The sequence below is a fragment of the Suillus discolor genome (genome assembly GCF_016758755.1).
Source record: "Suillus discolor strain FC423 chromosome Unknown F5147scaffold_9, whole genome shotgun sequence".
In the NCBI taxonomy this organism is placed as follows: domain Eukaryota; kingdom Fungi; phylum Basidiomycota; class Agaricomycetes; order Boletales; family Suillaceae; genus Suillus; species Suillus discolor.
The window spans coordinates 666,542-684,586 of record NW_024541256.1 but is presented as its reverse complement, the minus strand read 5'-3'; the positions used below and the strand labels follow the sequence as shown (position 1 = coordinate 684,586).

General features: G+C 47.2%; 7 protein-coding genes across 7 annotated transcripts; 2 read left to right on the top strand and 5 right to left on the bottom strand.

Moving 5' to 3' along the window:
• Positions 1-2,615: 2,615 nt before the first annotated feature.
• Positions 2,616-3,462, bottom strand: F5147DRAFT_431413 (uncharacterized protein). Its single transcript, XM_041429819.1, has 2 exons — positions 3,089-3,462; positions 2,616-3,036 (listed from the first exon to the last, which is right to left on the bottom strand). Exons 1-2 carry the CDS (start codon positions 3,198-3,200, stop codon positions 2,678-2,680), a joined length of 471 nt encoding a protein of 156 aa, XP_041296694.1. The 5' UTR covers positions 3,201-3,462; the 3' UTR covers positions 2,616-2,677.
• Positions 2,993-3,462, bottom strand: F5147DRAFT_677770 (uncharacterized protein). Its single transcript, XM_041436156.1, has 2 exons — positions 3,089-3,462; positions 2,993-3,036 (listed from the first exon to the last, which is right to left on the bottom strand). The coding sequence occupies exon 1, from the start codon at positions 3,439-3,441 to the stop codon at positions 3,229-3,231; it is 213 nt and encodes a 70-aa protein (XP_041296693.1). The 5' UTR covers positions 3,442-3,462; the 3' UTR covers positions 2,993-3,036; positions 3,089-3,228.
• A 1,076-nt stretch (positions 3,463-4,538) lies between these two features.
• F5147DRAFT_630472 (uncharacterized protein) lies at positions 4,539-5,899 on the bottom strand (the record flags this gene model as incomplete). The annotated part of the gene is made up of 5 exons (XM_041432774.1): positions 5,643-5,899; positions 5,308-5,592; positions 5,210-5,247; positions 4,844-5,162; positions 4,539-4,790 (listed from the first exon to the last, which is right to left on the bottom strand). Exons 1-5 carry the CDS (start codon positions 5,823-5,825, stop codon positions 4,539-4,541), a joined length of 1,077 nt encoding a protein of 358 aa, XP_041296692.1. The 5' UTR covers positions 5,826-5,899.
• An 89-nt stretch (positions 5,900-5,988) lies between these two features.
• Positions 5,989-7,641, top strand: F5147DRAFT_677765 (uncharacterized protein). The gene is made up of 7 exons (XM_041436155.1): positions 5,989-6,610; positions 6,664-6,796; positions 6,853-6,907; positions 6,954-7,028; positions 7,083-7,094; positions 7,147-7,299; positions 7,357-7,641. The coding sequence occupies exons 1-7, from the start codon at positions 6,357-6,359 to the stop codon at positions 7,545-7,547; spliced, it is 873 nt and encodes a 290-aa protein (XP_041296691.1). The 5' UTR covers positions 5,989-6,356; the 3' UTR covers positions 7,548-7,641.
• A 2,006-nt stretch (positions 7,642-9,647) lies between these two features.
• F5147DRAFT_758817 (terpenoid synthase) lies at positions 9,648-10,996 on the bottom strand (the record flags this gene model as incomplete). Its single annotated transcript, XM_041440418.1, has 7 exons — positions 9,648-9,789; positions 9,844-10,112; positions 10,192-10,435; positions 10,498-10,672; positions 10,726-10,764; positions 10,819-10,909; positions 10,952-10,996. 7 exons carry the CDS (start codon positions 10,994-10,996, stop codon positions 9,648-9,650), a joined length of 1,005 nt encoding a protein of 334 aa, XP_041296690.1.
• Positions 10,997-13,100: 2,104 nt separating this feature from the next.
• On the bottom strand, positions 13,101-14,201 carry F5147DRAFT_431373 (uncharacterized protein). Its single transcript, XM_041429818.1, has 3 exons — positions 13,833-14,201; positions 13,660-13,780; positions 13,101-13,601 (listed from the first exon to the last, which is right to left on the bottom strand). The coding sequence occupies exons 1-3, from the start codon at positions 14,022-14,024 to the stop codon at positions 13,210-13,212; spliced, it is 705 nt and encodes a 234-aa protein (XP_041296689.1). The 5' UTR covers positions 14,025-14,201; the 3' UTR covers positions 13,101-13,209.
• Positions 14,202-15,166: 965 nt separating this feature from the next.
• On the top strand, positions 15,167-17,503 carry F5147DRAFT_834532 (cytochrome P450). The gene is made up of 11 exons (XM_041443917.1): positions 15,167-15,474; positions 15,531-15,855; positions 15,906-16,054; positions 16,104-16,219; positions 16,270-16,392; positions 16,444-16,633; positions 16,690-16,771; positions 16,824-16,949; positions 17,003-17,013; positions 17,068-17,197; positions 17,252-17,503. The coding sequence occupies exons 1-11, from the start codon at positions 15,276-15,278 to the stop codon at positions 17,331-17,333; spliced, it is 1,533 nt and encodes a 510-aa protein (XP_041296688.1). The 5' UTR covers positions 15,167-15,275; the 3' UTR covers positions 17,334-17,503.
• Positions 17,504-18,045: the final 542 nt, after the last annotated feature.

Genomic DNA, 18,045 nt, shown 5'->3' with positions numbered 1-18,045 from the left:
TCAATGGATATGGAGCCTTGCCTACTTGGGTGCCAGTGGCAATATAATGAGCACATCTGAGGATAGTTCGATTCACCAGTGGAAAAGAGATGGAGAGCCAGTGGGAAAACCTTTGAATAGCGATGGGGGAGCGATAGTTTCGATGGTAGTATCTCCGGATGAAACAATGGCCATCTTTGGAAGTGCAGACGGTAGACTGCGGCTGTGGAATATAAAGAAGGGCAGCATGGTCGGCGACCCGTGGGAGGGACATGATCATGTAGTGAGGTGCCTCGATTGGTCTCGCGATTCCCTGGAGATAGCAAGTGGATCTACAGACGGCACCATACGACGCTGGAACCCGAATACTGGTCGACAAATAGCACCACCCATGGAGACCAGTCACGGATGGGTTTATATCGTCAAATACTCTCCACAAGGCGACAAATTCATAAGCGGCGGTGCGGACAATGTGATCCGCATGTGGTCGAGGAATGGCAAGCTGCTCATCGAGATCAAGGAACACGACAACGTAGTGACGTCATTGTGTTGGTCTAAGGACGGCACACACATATTCTCCGGGTCATTCGATGACACCATCCGAAAATGGCGGGCGAATGATGGACAGGAACTCGTTGTTCTTCGGGGTCATACCAATGGCATCAGATCCCTCTGTCTTACTCCCAACGAAAGCTACATTGTTAGCGCATCAAGTGACTACTCCATTCGCATCTGGGATCTCAAGACCAATCAGGCAGTTGGAGATCCACTCTTGCATGATGACGAACTCTTGGCTGTTGTCATGTCCCCTGATGGCAAGTACATTGTCAGCGCTGGACTAGACAAAAAAATCTATGTATGGAGCCTGGAGGCAGCGCTCAAAGTTGTGGTAAGTTTGCACTTTGTTATCCGAGAATGATTCTGACCATTTACTAGGCTGCGGACGACGGGAATACAAAGCTCAAGGCAAGTCTTTTCTTCTTCTCTTTCACACTACTACATCTCACTTTTTATTAGGGACGTCCAACCCAACCGAGAGTTGTGCGGCAACCAATCGTAAGGAACCTCATCTTTTCTCGTAGGTTTCACTAGATTCTTAATGTCCATCTGCACTTCAAACAATAGACCATTACCAAAGGCTCGACGAAATACGTTAGTAGAATTTTTCGTTCTTCAGCTCTTGCTAATCCGACTTTGATACAGGGCAATGATTTCTTCGGCAATGATTCAAATCGCGGACCTCATCGCGCAGCTCCGCCTGCGAGTCCATCTTTTCTTCATTGGCGCAGTTTGATTGGTTCCCTCCGGTCCACTGCCCAACCTACAGATACACCTCGACCGTCACCTCGCGAATCTCGACATTGGAATTTCAACTTACTTCCTCTAAGAAATTCAAGCCGCATCGTTGATGTAGCTCCTGCTCGTGATGAAGATGTAAGTGACTCGCCGTCGCTCCAATTCTGTTCCATTAAAATACATTACAGAGATATGGCATTGTCCCTGAAACTGACGCGGAAGCGGCTGCAGCTATGCAACGTACGAACACCAACCAGGCCAACAGTGCAACGCAATCGAGTCAACCAGCAGGGGCACAACCATCTCAAGCCCGACCAATCCAAACACAAGTACAAGGCTTAACTGGTGGAGCGGAAGATACTGTGTATGAAGGAGTGAGCTGCTGCGGATTTTTCTTTGGTCGTCGTCGTTCTGCTTCGCATCAGTCATGAAGGGTGGAAGAAGTGTGACACGCTCACAATCAGTTCAGCTCTCTTTCCCCCGCACCTATGTAATTCCTATCATGATCAACATTCCCCGCCGTGACTATCACCCACGTACTGGGATCCATCCCTCTTCGTGCACCTCCTTTCCCTTGCGCTGCTTTTTCCGGGAAGGCGACCCGTTGAAACATTGAAATTGGATTTCGCGCAACATCGAGTTCGTACTGCTCAAATCGTACACAGATTGTTCAACATATGTTTGTATTTGGATTTACATCGATGAGTTTACAGACTACACCAAACTTACAAATCCGTCAATTTCCGTGCAAAGACGTCTGTCCGATTCTTACTGGGAATCATGAATGTGGATAGAGATGTCGTAGATGCGTAGGTAGGACGAATACACGCTGAACGGTGCCATCATTCCGCTGACAGATGCTTACCCGTGCCATCGGACCCATCTGTGTTTGGCTCAAAGTTGATCAGACAATAACTGCCGCGAACTCGATGAGGTCTGCGATTTGAACATTTTTTGAATACCTTTTCTGACAAGGAAGTTTTCTATATATACAATATACACCGATATCATGTAGATCTGTACGATGATGCTATGTAGTAGAATATCCGCACTATCAGCATCTAGTAATCAGGATTTAATTCTATCGATTCCCGTAAAACATATCAGCGTCCAAGCTCTTCACTCATCAGATGAGTGCGCTACTGAAGTTGTGAGCATTCATAAGAGTACAAGTAAGCAAAAAAGACGCAAAGATACGACCCATTATACAAAACAAGAGGAAGTTTATGACGAGACAATGTCCAACATAGGGTCTATGACCCCAACGGACCAACTCTGAAGCAAAAAAAAAGCATTCATAAGTGTGTCCGTAACGCGCTTAAGCTAAGCGTCCATTTCAGTGGTTTTGCTGATGGCCCAGTCTCATGTCGACGAGCAGAACAATTATACACAGTTTTCCCGATTAGCTGTTCCACAGCACGATCAATCCTACAGTAGCACTAACCGAAGCCAAGACTCGGCTCCCTCCCGTGCTTAGTCCCAGCGCAGCACCTGAGCTTGAGGGTGGAGGAGGAGGAGGACTGGATGGAGGAGGACTGGGTGGAGAAGGATCAGCATCGGGAACGTCCGCCCTGACGACCACCATATTGTCTTCAAGTATTTCGCTCGCCTCTTCTGGGACGTCGACCTCTGCCAACGGCACAGCGGTTTCATCCACAACACTGGAAGTTCTAGCACGGGAAGAAATTGTGTGAGCGTCTTGACCAGGGAGAGTGAGCTCTTGCAGTGAATAACCGTAATCGGAGCAAGAGACGTAGAGTCCTAGTGTATGTATTAGTAAGGCGATTGACTCATAGTATGAAGTCGAGCTTACCGTTCAAATCGGCTTGTGCCTGTATATAATCTGTAGCATTCAATGCAATGCCGACGCACAAGAGGCAGTTGTAGTAGCTTGTTTCAAAGGACTGAGTGCAGCATACGGACATAGGACATCCCTGGGCGAGAGTTAGCACATCAGCAAGGTCGAGGTCCGGGATGAAAGCTCATATCATTCTCTTTATCGTTGACAGGATCGCAGATCGAGGTACACTGCGAAGGAACGGAGCTGCTGCTTTGTCTTCCGTACGACGAACTCAACAAAGACTGAGTCAGATAAGAAGCGCTTGACCGAGATGAGACAAAGGTAGCCGCTGACAAGACTACTGAGCAGATTATAGATGCATGCATCGTTGGCTGTCTTTACAAGGTCGTACCAAGAGGAGATGGGGAGCCCGAAGGACTATGAGTGGCATACAGACTGGGACCACGATATATAAGCGGATGCCAGCTGCGGTGCGCATAACTTAACTTAAAATTTAGAAGTGCTCGTCGAACGGACTTTGATTTACTCCGAGTCGGTACATGTGCATGATGCATGCATGCATGAGTACTGAGTACTTGCTGATCAGTACTCAGTATTACTAAGTATGCAAAGTTGAACTTCGGAAATGCCTGAAGTAGAACACCATAAGTGTACATTTGGCTCATCTAAAAGCTCACATTCCTGTTTTGCACTCCGATGTGGGCACTCCATCGCGAGCATTTGTCATTTACTTGGTATCAAGAAGACACCTGCATCCAGGCTGACCAAGTACTGCCGGTTACAAGCACACTGGGGTTTTCGTGTCTTAGTATACATACACTTTTTCGTACCCTGCGTGTGCAGGCTACATTACAGCCACAAGAGTATTTCAGCTTGTACTCTTGAGCGAGATGAGGCCTTGAGGAATGACGTGTCATACTTATGAACTCGATTACCTAAATAAGTGGGATCTCATCATTGCTATGGCCCACATCAGATATGCCAAGGACCGGCGTACCTACGCGGAACACCAGGAAGGTATTTGAAGGTGTACCTTTTCTTCTCGGTATGATTGATATAACGAAGAAGGCAGATTTAGAGATGATATTGAACTGGTCGGCTTTTGTGCACTGAAAATGGCATAACAGGTGTAGCTCGCTGTATGACATGGACATGACGCAGCTGGGCTCGAAACACTAATGTGATTGTTGGAGTTGATGCGGTCTCCCGTAGTTAGACTAGTCAGCCCTCGAAGATAGTCACTGCAGGAGCTGTGAAATCTATTGCAATGATAAGTGTCACTGTCCTGACTGTTCTCGACTGGTCACCAACGCCAGTGTAAGTGCGTTGATACAGGAGAGCGAACGTCGCTGTGCAGTCAAGTGTGCAGCGTTAAGTCAGCGTGTCACCTCGAACTCTATAGGTGTGAGAACTCAAGGGCAGAAAACTCGTGCATTGCAGACTAGATACAGAGAAGTCCACTCTATGACAACGAGGTATGCGTTGGAGGAATCCTGCGTAGTACGTACTGGATGCGACGGGTCCAATGTGCTAGGAGATCAAAAACAGATCTCTCTTCATCGTGAGCCACTCGAGAACGTAATTTCCAGTTGCTGAAACCCTGACGTATAACCTGGAATCGAGAAAAAACTTCATCCATATTTGGACGCTGTGCTGGATCCGAGTGCATCATGTCCGATACAAGACCGCTCAGGAATTCCACATCTGCGTAGTGCTGTTTTGTGAAAATCAGAGTATGAAAAACCAGAAGTCACTGTTACACTTTACGTCGAGAAACGTTTCTTGAATGGCATGCCCAAGATACCAAACATCGGTTGGGAAAGGGTTCCGAGGTTTGAAGTTGTCTTCATTGAATTCAGGTACTTCTTTATCTCCACCAAATATTGGTGCTTCTAACGGGTTGGTGTTGGAAGCCTCATATTGGCGGGAGATACCAAAGTCTATGTAGTAATATCGTGGAGGAGACTTTGTGCGCGCGCGATGCCTCGCCACACGTTTGTAGTCCTCCGACATATACTGGTCGCTTGCATGCCATGCGTCTATGAACATACTGTCATCCATTAGGATGTTTAGCTGCATGCAATCTCTAAGCCCAGCCATGAGACAAGTCACTGGAGCAACTTGGATGCGTACCGGTGAGCGACATGATGCCTGTGCATGAAGCGCAGCCCCTTCAATTTAAAGAGAGTGAAAATGGATCAGTCATAATCAGTCAATTAAGAAGACCTTACCTCGAAAAGCTGGTGGATGCAGTCTACAACTTCCCCGACCGTGTCAAAATAGGGATCTGTAGCATCTCGAAGTAACGGCATGACAATTATCACAGTATTATCTTCGGCGGGCACCTTCAGAACATCGTAAATTGGAACGCAATGGTTGGCTGGATCACTGCTAAGAGGGTGGGTAGAAAAATAGCGACCGATTTCTATCTCATAAGGGTGTCGTGATATATCGACACGCTTGAGTGATACGCGAGCACCGTCTTGAATGCGCCGTGCATCCAACACAAGATAATGCTAAAGGAGACAAGGTAATTGATGAGCACTGCTATTATCAAAGTACCTACTGGGGACGCGATTCCATCCTCGCAGTTTATGTCAGCTTTGTTGGTGTTCGTCCAAGAGGGGACCCAATCTGGACTGTAGCGACTTCGCAGCTTATAACCCTTTTCTGTGAGGAATTCGTAGTGGCTCCTCCACCAAATCTCATATTCAGAAAGATGAGAATTAGCAGCGGAGGTCGAGGCCATCCTCAGAAATCTGCCCGAGTTGTGGTGTAGACTAAAAGTAAAAGGCGTCAAAGCGATACAGAACAAATATGGACCTACATATGTAATTCGGACCCCGGCACTTCGCGGACTTCAGAACCAACTTACTGCTTAATTATATAATAGCAGGCTGTAGCAGGCCAACGTGAGTCGCCATGACCCCATGTCAAGTTACGTCTCAATAATTCATATATCCGGCCGAGTATAGGTATCTGCAAAGTACCCTGATAGGGAACTCTTATCCGAATGACGAAAATATCCTATTGTATTGTTCTTTCTATCTTGAGGATCACATGAATCCTCCGAGTCATCGACAAGGTTCGAGCATCAGACCTCAGGTTTATAGCAGCTGCTTGTTGCCATATTCACATAATCTTCCTTCGAAGGAAACGAACTCGTTATTTTTACCCTCCGAGCTTATCATCATCAATCGCTCGCACGAGTCTTGGTATATAACCAAGGAAATCACCGCAACAGATTGCCCCAGCTCCCGCCAGTTTTTAGTTATATCCCATGTCTCCCCCAATGGCTAGCACAACAGTTCGAATATCCGCGAACTTTGGACCTGCGAGCCAATTCGAAAACTTACCTGCGACCTTCATCCAGCTGAAGGGCCGGACAGCTCACGAACAGGGCGAGATTTATCTACAATTATCGCTGACAGCCCTGCGAGAGCTGGCCGACTTGTTGGAAAACGATCGTCTCTCAGCAACTGATAAAGCTACCTACAATCGAGCTTACACCGCTGGAAAGTTTCAATATGATCAGTGAGCTTTTTCACCTAGCCAAAAGAGTTTACTATACTCACCCATCTCTACAGAGCGGTAAAACTCAGAGACCAGCTTCAGATGCAGAAGAAATCTTTCCGCAAGTTCATTGTCAACCTTTTCGTCCGTGAGTCGGATGCCAAGCACTTTCGTAAAGTCACATATCGGATTTATAAGGGCATCAAAGTAAGTCGACCAACCGTATATCGGGCATATTGAATTGCAGTTGAATCGCTATACAGAGAACTTCAGAAGACCTGGCCAGACGTTTGCTGCCGGAAAAAGATGATACCCTTGGTATGACAGAAGGGCAGTGCGAGTTCCCCTGCTGACTGTTGGCCAGTATTTGGAAGCCCAGGGGAGTCCACACAAGACCACGCCTCTGTTTGTGAGGAGAATCTGTGTGTTGAGGTAGAAGGTATGCATCGTCTAGGCATTATATCGCAGAATACTGAGCATATTTTATGCAAAGGCAGTCTTTCAGGTCGGCTCTATAGCTCTTTCCCTTCGACCATATCTCACATGTAGTGGATTAGTCACCGATCTTCCCCCGAACGAAACCATCCGAGGCCTCAATGTGGATATACATAATGAACAAGAAGAACAAGAGGTCTTTACGATGCTTAGTCGAATAGCAAAAGCTAGAGAGGCAGACGGAGAAGAAGCAGAATATGATGATCAAACCACCAGTATGTCTTTGCAGTTATCGTCCATAATATAACTCAACAGGTTCCTTGCTTTCTCAGTCAGACCCTCGCCCTCACACAGTAGACCGCCGTCTCCTAGCCCCAGCTGCGCAATCAGTGTTTTTTACAATTTCAACCAAAGCGTGGTGTCCTTTGATTCAGAATCGACAGGAACAACACTGAACTTCGGACTAAATGAAGGTTTGTCATGTTCGCTGCCGATGTTATCCTGCGATGTTCAACGACAATGACAGGGATCGGCTCTGCTTGTAGTTGAATACTGGATACCAACGACTCAGTTGGAATATTGTTTTGATGGTTGTGGCACGTCCAATATTATGTCTAGTCAATAGTGCTGTACCAGTAATATATCATTGATTGGGCATTCGTGGGTCTCTTGCTAGAAAGTCGTGACGATGCGCGGGCACAGCAATTACGTCTTTACTTCCAGTGTCAGTTCAAACTCCGGCAATGATGTATCACACAAGTGTCACAACCAGTTTCTATTCCGCGAGGCGGGAAAATAGTAGTAGAATTTATTCTCGAGGAGCGGCGATGACTGATCGAATTTGAAATGGCACATTGTCCTTGCAAGGCTATCCACGTAACGGGCCCGTCAAGTATTTTGTATGGATCTTGTACTTACTACTGCCAGGAAGACAAGGTACCACTAATCGATGATCTGGCATCATGATCTGCTCCTTGTTTCATGGCTACTTTTGGGTATTATTGTCCTCCAACGCAGCCACGGAGTTTTTCTTTCGTGCATTGACTAATTAATGGTTCAGCGGCATCCTGGTGCATGCTATCACGGCCCCAGATGCTCAAGTGGCACAAAAATCTCACCATCTCAAATTGGCGCACATTCAGATTGGTTACGAGTCTAACCGTCTCTAACGTTAACGTGAGATTGATAGAAAAAAAAATGCATTGGAGATCAAATAATGATTTGATTTGTATGTCGCGACTGAACATGAATATGCCATAGCTTGTACTTACAACGTTCGCCTATTATACACCTTCCATCCACGTTCTTATTAATATTTTCGTTCTCCGTTTCAACGATCCTCTAACATTCATGCCATCAAACTGGTCGATTTGTGTACTTTACAGGCTTGTGCGCGCTGAACAGTGAAAACGGCACAACACCTGCCACTGGGTGCTGCACTGCTGGGCTCGAAACCTCAGTATCCTGTCACAGTGTGTCACAGTGGACGGCCCGAGCTTTCAGTACTGCAGTGTTCACCGACAAGAACAATCATGCAGCGATTCATTTTTTTCATCGCTGGACATCAGTAACACCATACACTTCAGTCGTGGTTAACCTCGTCTACAGCCCCGAAGAAGGAACAGAATGGACAAAGGACTTGCATTGCGTCCTCGCGCCAGGCCTCGTAATTTACGTCCATGTAACTTCCGTCTGGACTTCTGTCACAGTTGGCGGGAAGATCCTGTTTCGTCAATGATGAATATATGACGTTGATCGGGACAATAGGCACTGGAAGAGTTCTCATACCAAAGCCATCCTCAATGAGTTACTTATCATGGACTTCGAGTCTCGACCTATCATGTCACAGAAATTTCGGCCACTGTAACCACGTGCATCGAAATTTCCGTTCCGCCAGCACCTCCGAGGAGGCCTGTGGATCATTGTGTGTCGAGAAAATACCACCAGCTGTTTGTATCCATTGCAATAGTCATGATGTAATTCTCATTCTCACCTTGTGAAACAGGAGGAGTGCTCCTGAAACTTGCCGTGTTGTGGATAACGACAGATGCTTCCGCCACTGGATCCGAAGTTTCTGCGCGATGCTAAAGAAGACATTGAAAAAATACTGGAGACGTTAGAGTTTTACCCCCTCTATCACTATCCTCACAAATCCTGCTCACCAGAACGGCTGGTTTCTCTCCGTGGTGCGGAAGAAATGGGACGATCGTCGCAGCCAGGTACTCGACCACGGCAAGGGAAAGCCTAGAACTTGTCGTTCAGTTCTCCATCGATCCATTGAGGATGGTCGTCGCGCTTTGTCTGTCACCGTATTCCTGCCACACGGTCCAAACCATGACTTGGCTACCCCGTTATTGCCCTCCCTGTCCCAAGTCAACGCTGTATGTGATGCTCCGTACATTCAACATTTTTATCATTATCAAGAGGGCTTCATCAATATGCTCGTACCCATTTAACATTTGTGTATGTCATATATCAACAGTATCAAAAATTTATTCGCATAGGCTGATATCGATTCATTCAGGTGCTCCTAATGGTTTCTTCATCTAGCTTCAATTCACCAGGCTACACCACTGGGTGACCTGGTCATCTATCTGTTCATGTAAGTGGCGAGACTGTGACATTACAGCTGCACTGTGGCATAGATATTCGATAAATCGGCAACATTGACTTTCGTCATCGAGGATGCGTCGCCGTATTTGATCTTTGGTAACAACAGGACAAGCCTACTTTGCTGTATCTCTGCGCCCTTTGTGCCAAAGTATCTGAAATTTCAAGCAGGGTGAGTGATGATTCACACAATTGGACTTAGTTGTGACCTTGGACTCTCGTAACTCCAAGAATGGTTTGCTCGAACCCAGTCTGCTATCCCATTCAAATACTTGACGAGGCCCGGGATGTCGGTGCAAGTTTCCAACGAAGGAACCTGTGCAAGACCATCGATGAACTGCTTCTCGAGTTGAGTATGATAGCGTGCTGCCCAAGCCATCGCACCGCTTCTGTCGAGACCAATTTCCAGCATGATAGCAGTGATCAAGTTATGGTTTTCGTCTCCAGTTGCTTGCTCCCTGTTGTACGAGGCCATGTCCTATGAAAGTCTTCAGCATGCTGTCAACCACTCCTTGAAGATGACTTTACGTTGTCGATCACAATAAGCTCTACAACACATTGACGATCATAGGGTGGTAGAACACTTTGTCAGGAAACTCCATACCCATTTCATGTATTGTGAGAGAAGGTGCAACACCAGATGTATCCCGACGGAGCTTGAGATAGTCATCGATACTGCGGCAATGACTGTGGTCGCGGTCCTCAGCCTCGCCAACTACTGCATGAAGGTATGCAGTGTAACTGTCGAGGAAATGACGCTGAAAAGACTGGCTAGCAGTCTGGATTGCACGAGCCCAAAATCTACGCACAGATACCTTGAACTTCAGGTATCTCATCAAACAATACAATTTGGAGATACTTACTGTCGCACAATTTCACCCAGGATACATTCACCTTCTGGTCGCATCTTACGAGGATCATGTAGGGCATCGAGTACAATGTCCACCATTTCCTTAGTGACTGCCACATTTTCTTTGTCGGTGTACTCGTCAAAAATGAAAAATACATTCATCAAATCGCAGGCGATTCGGAGGTGATCTTACAAAATAAGTGGTCAGTGGTTTATGGTTTACCAGCGCTAAAATACACACCTCTCGGTGCATTCGGATGAGCCAGTGATGCTAGACGGGCTATAAGCACAGAATGTATCAGCCATTTTCAGAATGAGAGCTAGATATTGGTACAACCGAAATCGCACTTGTCAAATGCCTCCTGTGACGTGGGGTCCAGAGCCCTGAAATCACGCAACGCAGCATCGACTTCTGTTTTCACATCCTCGAAATGAGGATTGATGGCACGAGGCCAGGGCTAGTTGACCATGGTGTCTGGAAGGTAAAACATCATCTTTGCATGAGCATCCATGATTTCTAAAATATGGTTTCCAAAGATAAGTGCGGGCGTTTACAAGAGGAGAAATATTATTGCTGGTCAGTCCAGGAGCTGGAGCAGAGCTTATATACCCTTCCCTCAGCGTCAGTACTCTCCTGATTCATCAGAGAGTATCTGTATTCAGAGTTTTACCAAACTATAATTTTTCAATTGACCGTAGAGTACGGTGCAAGAATCACAGTGTTGAGCACTGGTAAACGGATTCGGTGACTCTGTTCACGCGGCAACTCGACCCTGACTCCGGCTAGTCAACATGTAGCTAGTATATTTTATAGCGCTGGACGATAAACGATGAATGCTTTTCACTGCGGCTGACTACGCTACTAATGCGGCTCAGACACTACATATAGTGCTCAATACCTTGTCAGCTCATTGAGTACTGAGCAGACAAAAGGCATGTCAGTAATCATGAATGTGGATGGAGATGTTGTAGATACGTAGGTAGAACGAAGTTCAACGAATACACGCTGAATTTTTCCGATCAAATGGGAGTAAAACGATAAGATAAACCTTGTCGCGCGAAGCGCCAAAACCTTCGTCAATGCTGGGCATTCGAACGCTCAGTTAACTGGGCATTTAACTTTGAGCTTCCCTTTTTAAAAATGTCCGGATGTATGATGAACGGCAACGCACGGTGATAACTGGAAACTGTAACATTACTGTAAGTGTGCGGTGAATTTTCAAACCTTTACCGGTATACCAGCTGTGGTGCATATAAAAACTCTTATCAAAGGGGATGACATTCCGGGACCCTAAAGGCCTAGGGGGACTGGTTTCGAAATAGGTTGGCTCTGAAACATCGATCATCCCGGATCCTTCATACTGATGCTGCTTGGCACGCGACAATCAATTCCCCGACTCCGACACCAGTGCAAGACTAACACATTGTATAGCCTATCAGCGGGTTGGATTGTGCTACAGAGTGCTACAGAGCGCTCTGTAGCGAATTACATTTCCCTGATGCCGGAGCAGAACATTGAATGGGAACACTGCTGCATCGTTTTTCGTACTAGATGACGCTCATCAGCAGTAGACTTCGCGTCAGATATTATCGAGTCAAAATCGTAGTGACCCGACGGGAGTGCGTTGTATGCAAGAAGGCTGGATGGATAGCATAATAGACACGCGGATGAGATGTATTTCACTCAAGCGTATGACCATAGCCTCCAATGCATGTAGCTTCGTGATGAAAGAGCAGTCGTGCGATATGGTATTCATATGGATCCGGTGCAGCGTTGATTTACATTGCATTGCAGTGCGGCTGAAAGTGTCAAGACGGTGAACATTGAAAGCCAGTCACTAGTCAAGCTTCAAGGCTGACCTTCTTGTAATGTACTGCACATATACCCGTACACAGACTGGCTGTCTGTTAATCAAGAGAAGCGATAAGCAAGGATGAGGCCACTCGGCGTCCTGACGATCTTGCTGAGTTTCAATCGAGGCGTGATGCAAGTATGACAGAGTAGACCGGATTTGATTTTGTGCCCCTCGAATTCACTGCTTCTTGTTTTACATTGTGTCGCGTGACAATTGGAGAGCAGAAAAATAATGATGCAGAGTTTTCCCAATCAGTTGTTCCACAACACGATTAATCGTATAGCACTGAGCAGCAGCAACCAAAGCCAAGATTCCGCTTCCTCCTGTGCTCAGCCCCAGCGCAGCACTTAAGGTTGTAGGCTCGGATGTGGACGAAGTTGCAGTGCCGTTGGCAGAGGTCAACGTCGCAGAGGAGGCGAGCGAAGTACTTGAAGACAGCGTAGTGGTCGTCGAGATGGAAGTAGGTGAAGGTGAAGTACCCTTGGAGATGCATCTATTCTTCTCAGTAACCTTATAGTGATTGATCATACTTCGCAAGCACGGTTGTGAGGAAGTCGAGGTAATTGGGCGCAGAGACATGAAAAACAACTTCTTTACAATTTTAAGACAGGAGATCTCAGAATATGGCATCTCTGGCTCAGGGGATATGGAAGATGAAGCCATCGCTGGAGGCAAGGTACGCAGCGCTCAGATGGTGCTTATATGGGGTCCTACTCGGAGTGCATAACTATGCCAAGAGCTTACTCGCTACAGAATTAGAGTTTGTCAATTGCAAAAATAGATGATATTCTGTCACGTGTCATTTGTTTATAGTACTTACAAGCTTGAGGTTACCAGCCTCATGAAAAAATTATACTGAGTTTTCCCAATCAACTGTTCCGCAGCACGATTAATCCTACAGCAGTAGCAAACAAAGCCAAGATTCCGCTTCCACCTGTGCTCAGCCCCAGCGCAGCACTTGAAGTTGTAGGCTCGGATGCGGACGAAGTCGCAGTGCCATTGGCAGAGGTCGACGTCCCAGACGAGGCAAGCGAAGTACTTGAAGATAGTATAGTGGTCGTCTGGATGGATGTAGGCACCGGCGCGGACGTAGGTACCGACATGGACGTAGGTGACGATACGGACGTAGGCGAAGGTGAAGTACCGCCATCGGTAGAGGTTCTAGCACGGGAAGAAGTTAAGAGAGTGCGAGACGAGTCTTGACCAGGAAGAGTGAGCTCTTGGAGTGAATAGCCGTAATCGGAGCAAGAGACGTAGAGTTCTAGTGTATGTATTGATCAGGCGATTGGCTCAGATGTGCCATCTGAAGCTGAGCTTACGGTCTAAATCAGTCTGTGCCTGTGTATAATCTGTAGTATTCAATGCAGTGCCAACGCATAAGAGGCAGTCGTAGTAGTTTGTTTCAAAGGACTGGGTGCAGCATGTGGTCATAGGACATCCCTGGACAAGCGTTAGCACATCAACAAGGACGAGGTCCGGGATGCGAGCTTACAGCATTCACTTCATCATTGACAGGATCGCAGATCGAAGTACACTGCGGAGGAACGTTGCTGCTCTGTCTTTTGTACGACGGACTCGACAGCACCCGGAAAGACCGAGTCAGATGAGACTCAGTGCTTGGATGAGATGAAACAAAGGTAGCAGCCGCCGACAAGACTACGAGGCAGATTGCAGAGGCACGCATCGTTGACTGTCGTTTCAAAGTCGTATGACAAGGGGCTGCTTGTGATGGGGAAGACCATATGAGCCAGGAGCATAGTATATAAGTGCGAATTAGACGCCAGCGTCAAGTTGCGGTGATCATACATTCACGCTCGCGGCAAACATTCTGATTTGCTGGACGTGAACTTATTGTTAGAACGTTGCCGAAGGTCATGCATTCATGCACATGTTTTATGTAATAGCACATATTTTACATAAGATTCTTAATAAGAACCTAGCGAAACGTTTATCCCGCGGAACCAATGCGCGTCCGACGTGTGTGCGCTCCACTCGAATCCTTTTGATCTCCACTTTGGCCCCCTGAAGCATGTACTCCACTGGAGCACTGAGCACTGAGTACTGAGTGCTGAGCTCATTTGACTGATGGTGTTCTTTCAGGTGACCGAGCGCCCCAACAGCTTTCTCTTGCACCCTGACCCGGATCTCAGTTCAGCTTCATTGTCATGGCGTTCAAGTTGTCTTGCTCTTTTCACGGTATTGTTGGCATTGGCTAGAACCTTAATGTAAACGCAATATGTAGCGGAGAAGAGGTCAGCACGAAATGCGCGTGTGTGAATCACGGTTCTGCACCAACGCTTCATCGAGGTGCAGATTATCCGACAATGCGGCGCCTGCGCTCAGCCGATCAGAAGCATACTCAAGTTTTTTCCCTCTCTGTTCAATGACCGACACCTCCGGCAGGCCTTACACATGGTGACTACTCTCAACTACTCCATCAACAGCTCGCGGACAGATTTATCGTGCTAAGTCCAACTTGAATATCTAACAGGGGCCTGATTTTCCATTTCTCAACGGGGCCGCAAGCCTTGTTAACATATTGTTTCAGGGAGCATAGCACGTGACGATTGGTCTGATGATCCTGGACTCTATCACGGGAGAGTCAACAGTGTGCCAGGATAGAGTTCTACCTGCAAGTGCTAGCTGGGTACTAGTAGCAGCCATGGTCACGGTGTCAGCCGCGACACGCGCGACGGCGCGACCAATGGCTGTGGGTCACGTCGTATGTTGTGACCGTGAGATTTGCATTATACATGCAAGTGGGTCGGATGGGTCGGATGGCCCGGATATTCCAGGATCAAGATGTCCTCGGGTTCGCTGTCCAAACAGCACCTTTAGTTAAGTATTTCTGGGGGTGACAGCCTGATGCGGGTATCGTAATCAATCACTACTCCACAACCTTGCTCTTGAGTCGTTTGCCTTTTACTTGTAAACCATGTTAACACTCACCAATGTCGCTTGGCTGGTTCTAGGTCTTACTGGTGCCGGAGTGTATCTGATGATGCGAGCGTTCAACAAGCAGAATCCTGCACCTTATCCCCCTGGTCCCTTGGGGTGGCCTCTCATTGGGAATATTCAAGGCATCCCTAGCATCAAGCCCTGGTTCACTTTTACTGAGTGGGGCAAGAAGTATGGTTAGCGCCTCTTTTTTCTCTCCAAAAAATCATATTTTTTAACCCCATGCGTGCAGGGGACATCACGCATGTCGAGATTCTGGGTCAGCATCTGATGGTGGTGAACTCTACCAGGACTGCAATAGAGATGTTGGACAAGAAGAGTAATGTGTACTCCGACCGCCCTGTCCTTCCCATGGCTGGCGAACTCTGTGGCTGGAAGAACTGTTTGCCTCTTCTCCCTTACGGCGACCGTCTTCGCCAGTACCGCAAGAACTTACACCACGTCATTGGCAGCCGCGCCGCTATGAAGATCTACCACCCGATCGAAGAGATTGAGACTCGCCGATTCCTTAAGCGTGTGTTTACGAAACCTGACCAACTACGAGAACATATCCGACAGTTGGTATTATTTATCTTTGTATTGGCGTGATGTTGAATCTTTAGTATAGTACCGCCGGCGCCATCATTCTGCGCATCGCTTATGGTTACGAAGTGAAAGAGAACAATGATCCCTTCGTCGACCTTGCAGACCGTGCTGTGCACCAATTCTCGCGTTCGAGCACTCTTGGTGCCTTCATGGTTGATTATATGCCATTCTGTAAGCAACAGCATCTGATATTTGTCTCTGATCACCTTATCATTTTTAGTGGCAAATGTCCCCGAATGGTTCCCTGGTGCTAGCTTCAAGCGCAAAGCGCGTGAGTGGTGTGAGACCCTCAATGAAATGGCTTCTGCACCCTACGAGTTTGTTAAGGATCAAATGGTGACTAATTCATAGTTATGCGCTCGTGCGTTGAAGTTTCAATCTTACAGGCGGCTGGCATCGCGCCGAAGTCTTTTACCTCTGATCTGTTGCAAGGCCGTATTTTATCTGCGGAAGAGGATCATATTGTGAAGTGGTCTGCTTTATCTTTATACAGCGGTGGTGCCGACACGGTAGGTCCTTCCCTACATATCTTAAATCGACATGTTTAAGAGCAATACTAGGCTGTTTCCTCGATTTACTCGCTTTTCCTAGCTATGACACTTTTCCCTAATGTGCAGAGGAAAGCTCAGGACGAAATAGACGCTGTTGTTGGATCCGATCGTCTTCCATCCTTCGCCGATCGCGACTCCCTCCCCTACATTGAGGCGCTCGTAAAAGAAGTTCAACGCTGGAATGTTGTCAGCGCTGCGGGTACGCACATATCGTTTAACGTATTCTTTACTCACCGAGCGGTATCTCAACGCCAGGTTTCTCCCACCGTGCGACCGAGGACAACATCTATAATGGGTACTACATTCCAAAAGGCTCCTTGATTCTTGCTAACCTTTGGTCAGTGACCTTGTTTCTCCGTATTCGATATACTAACATAATTTTATGACAGGTTCATGCTTAACGACCCACTGACATATCCCAACCCGTCGCAATTCAGCCCTGAACGCTTCTTGGCCAATGACGGAAAGAAGCCTGAGACAGACCCTTACACAATTTGCTTCGGCTTTGGAAGACGGTAAGTACATGATTTATTTTGAGTAGAATGCTATGTAGCTCTCTACCTTGCAGTAGCTGTCCAGGTATGCCCAATTCATAGAAGCGCCGGGGTAAAAACTATGACGTGACTTGCTTAGGTCTCCACCTCGCTGACGCCTCAGTTTGGTTATCCGCCGCGATGTCATTGGCCGTGTTTGATATCTCCAAGGTCGTCGAGAACGGCGTTGAGATCACGCCTGAGATCGACCCCTCATCAGGCCTAACCAGGTATGTTGTACATCTTATCAAGTCCACCGCAGGTCTAGATAGATGCACTTGTAGCCACCCCAAACCTTTCAAGTGTTCTATCAAGCCTCGCTCTGCGAAAGCCGTGGCGCTCATCCAGCAGGATGTTGACTATTAAGCGTGCGAAGGTGACATCCCACAGTAAGGCAGTCACTGTTTCTTCACAACCGACAGCGAGATCTGTCATAGTTTGCCCTTAGAACCACAGGATTATGGTGTCACATCGTTATATTGTAGATATGTTATCTTGCTCCACCATCTTTTTTACAATGCATGCTCTGGTATCAAAAACGTTCGCGATCTTCCTGACAATCAGCCTGTATAGCACTGCTTACTCAGTGGTCAGGAGCATATTCAAGTATTTAGGGGCTCTGTTCAACGTAACGGACTGACATCTGGCAGGTATTGCGCATAGCAACTACACTCAACTACTTCCCAAATAACTCATGTATAGGCTTCTCGTGCTGAGTCGCAACCATGAACGTTGGAGGGCGCACGCATCTAGCACGCACTCGTCTGATGATTGGGATTTTGTCGCGTAACGCCTCCAATCGGTGAAACAAATGACACTTATGACATGATATAACCAAAAGTTTGAATTCCTCGGGAAATCGGGGTGTCTTTAAGTAGTTTCGACTGAACGTCTCTTCTATGGATGATCATGACAGAGCGAATGAGTGAAAATCGGCTTCAGATAGTTCATCGCTATTCCAGGTCCTTTCCTTCTGGTAGCGCATCTCCACTGTCTTTCGTCTCTGACACGAACTCTCGAGTGCAGCCCATCCAGGACATGCTGCAACGATGCCATGCAGAGGGCTGTGTCTCTGGTG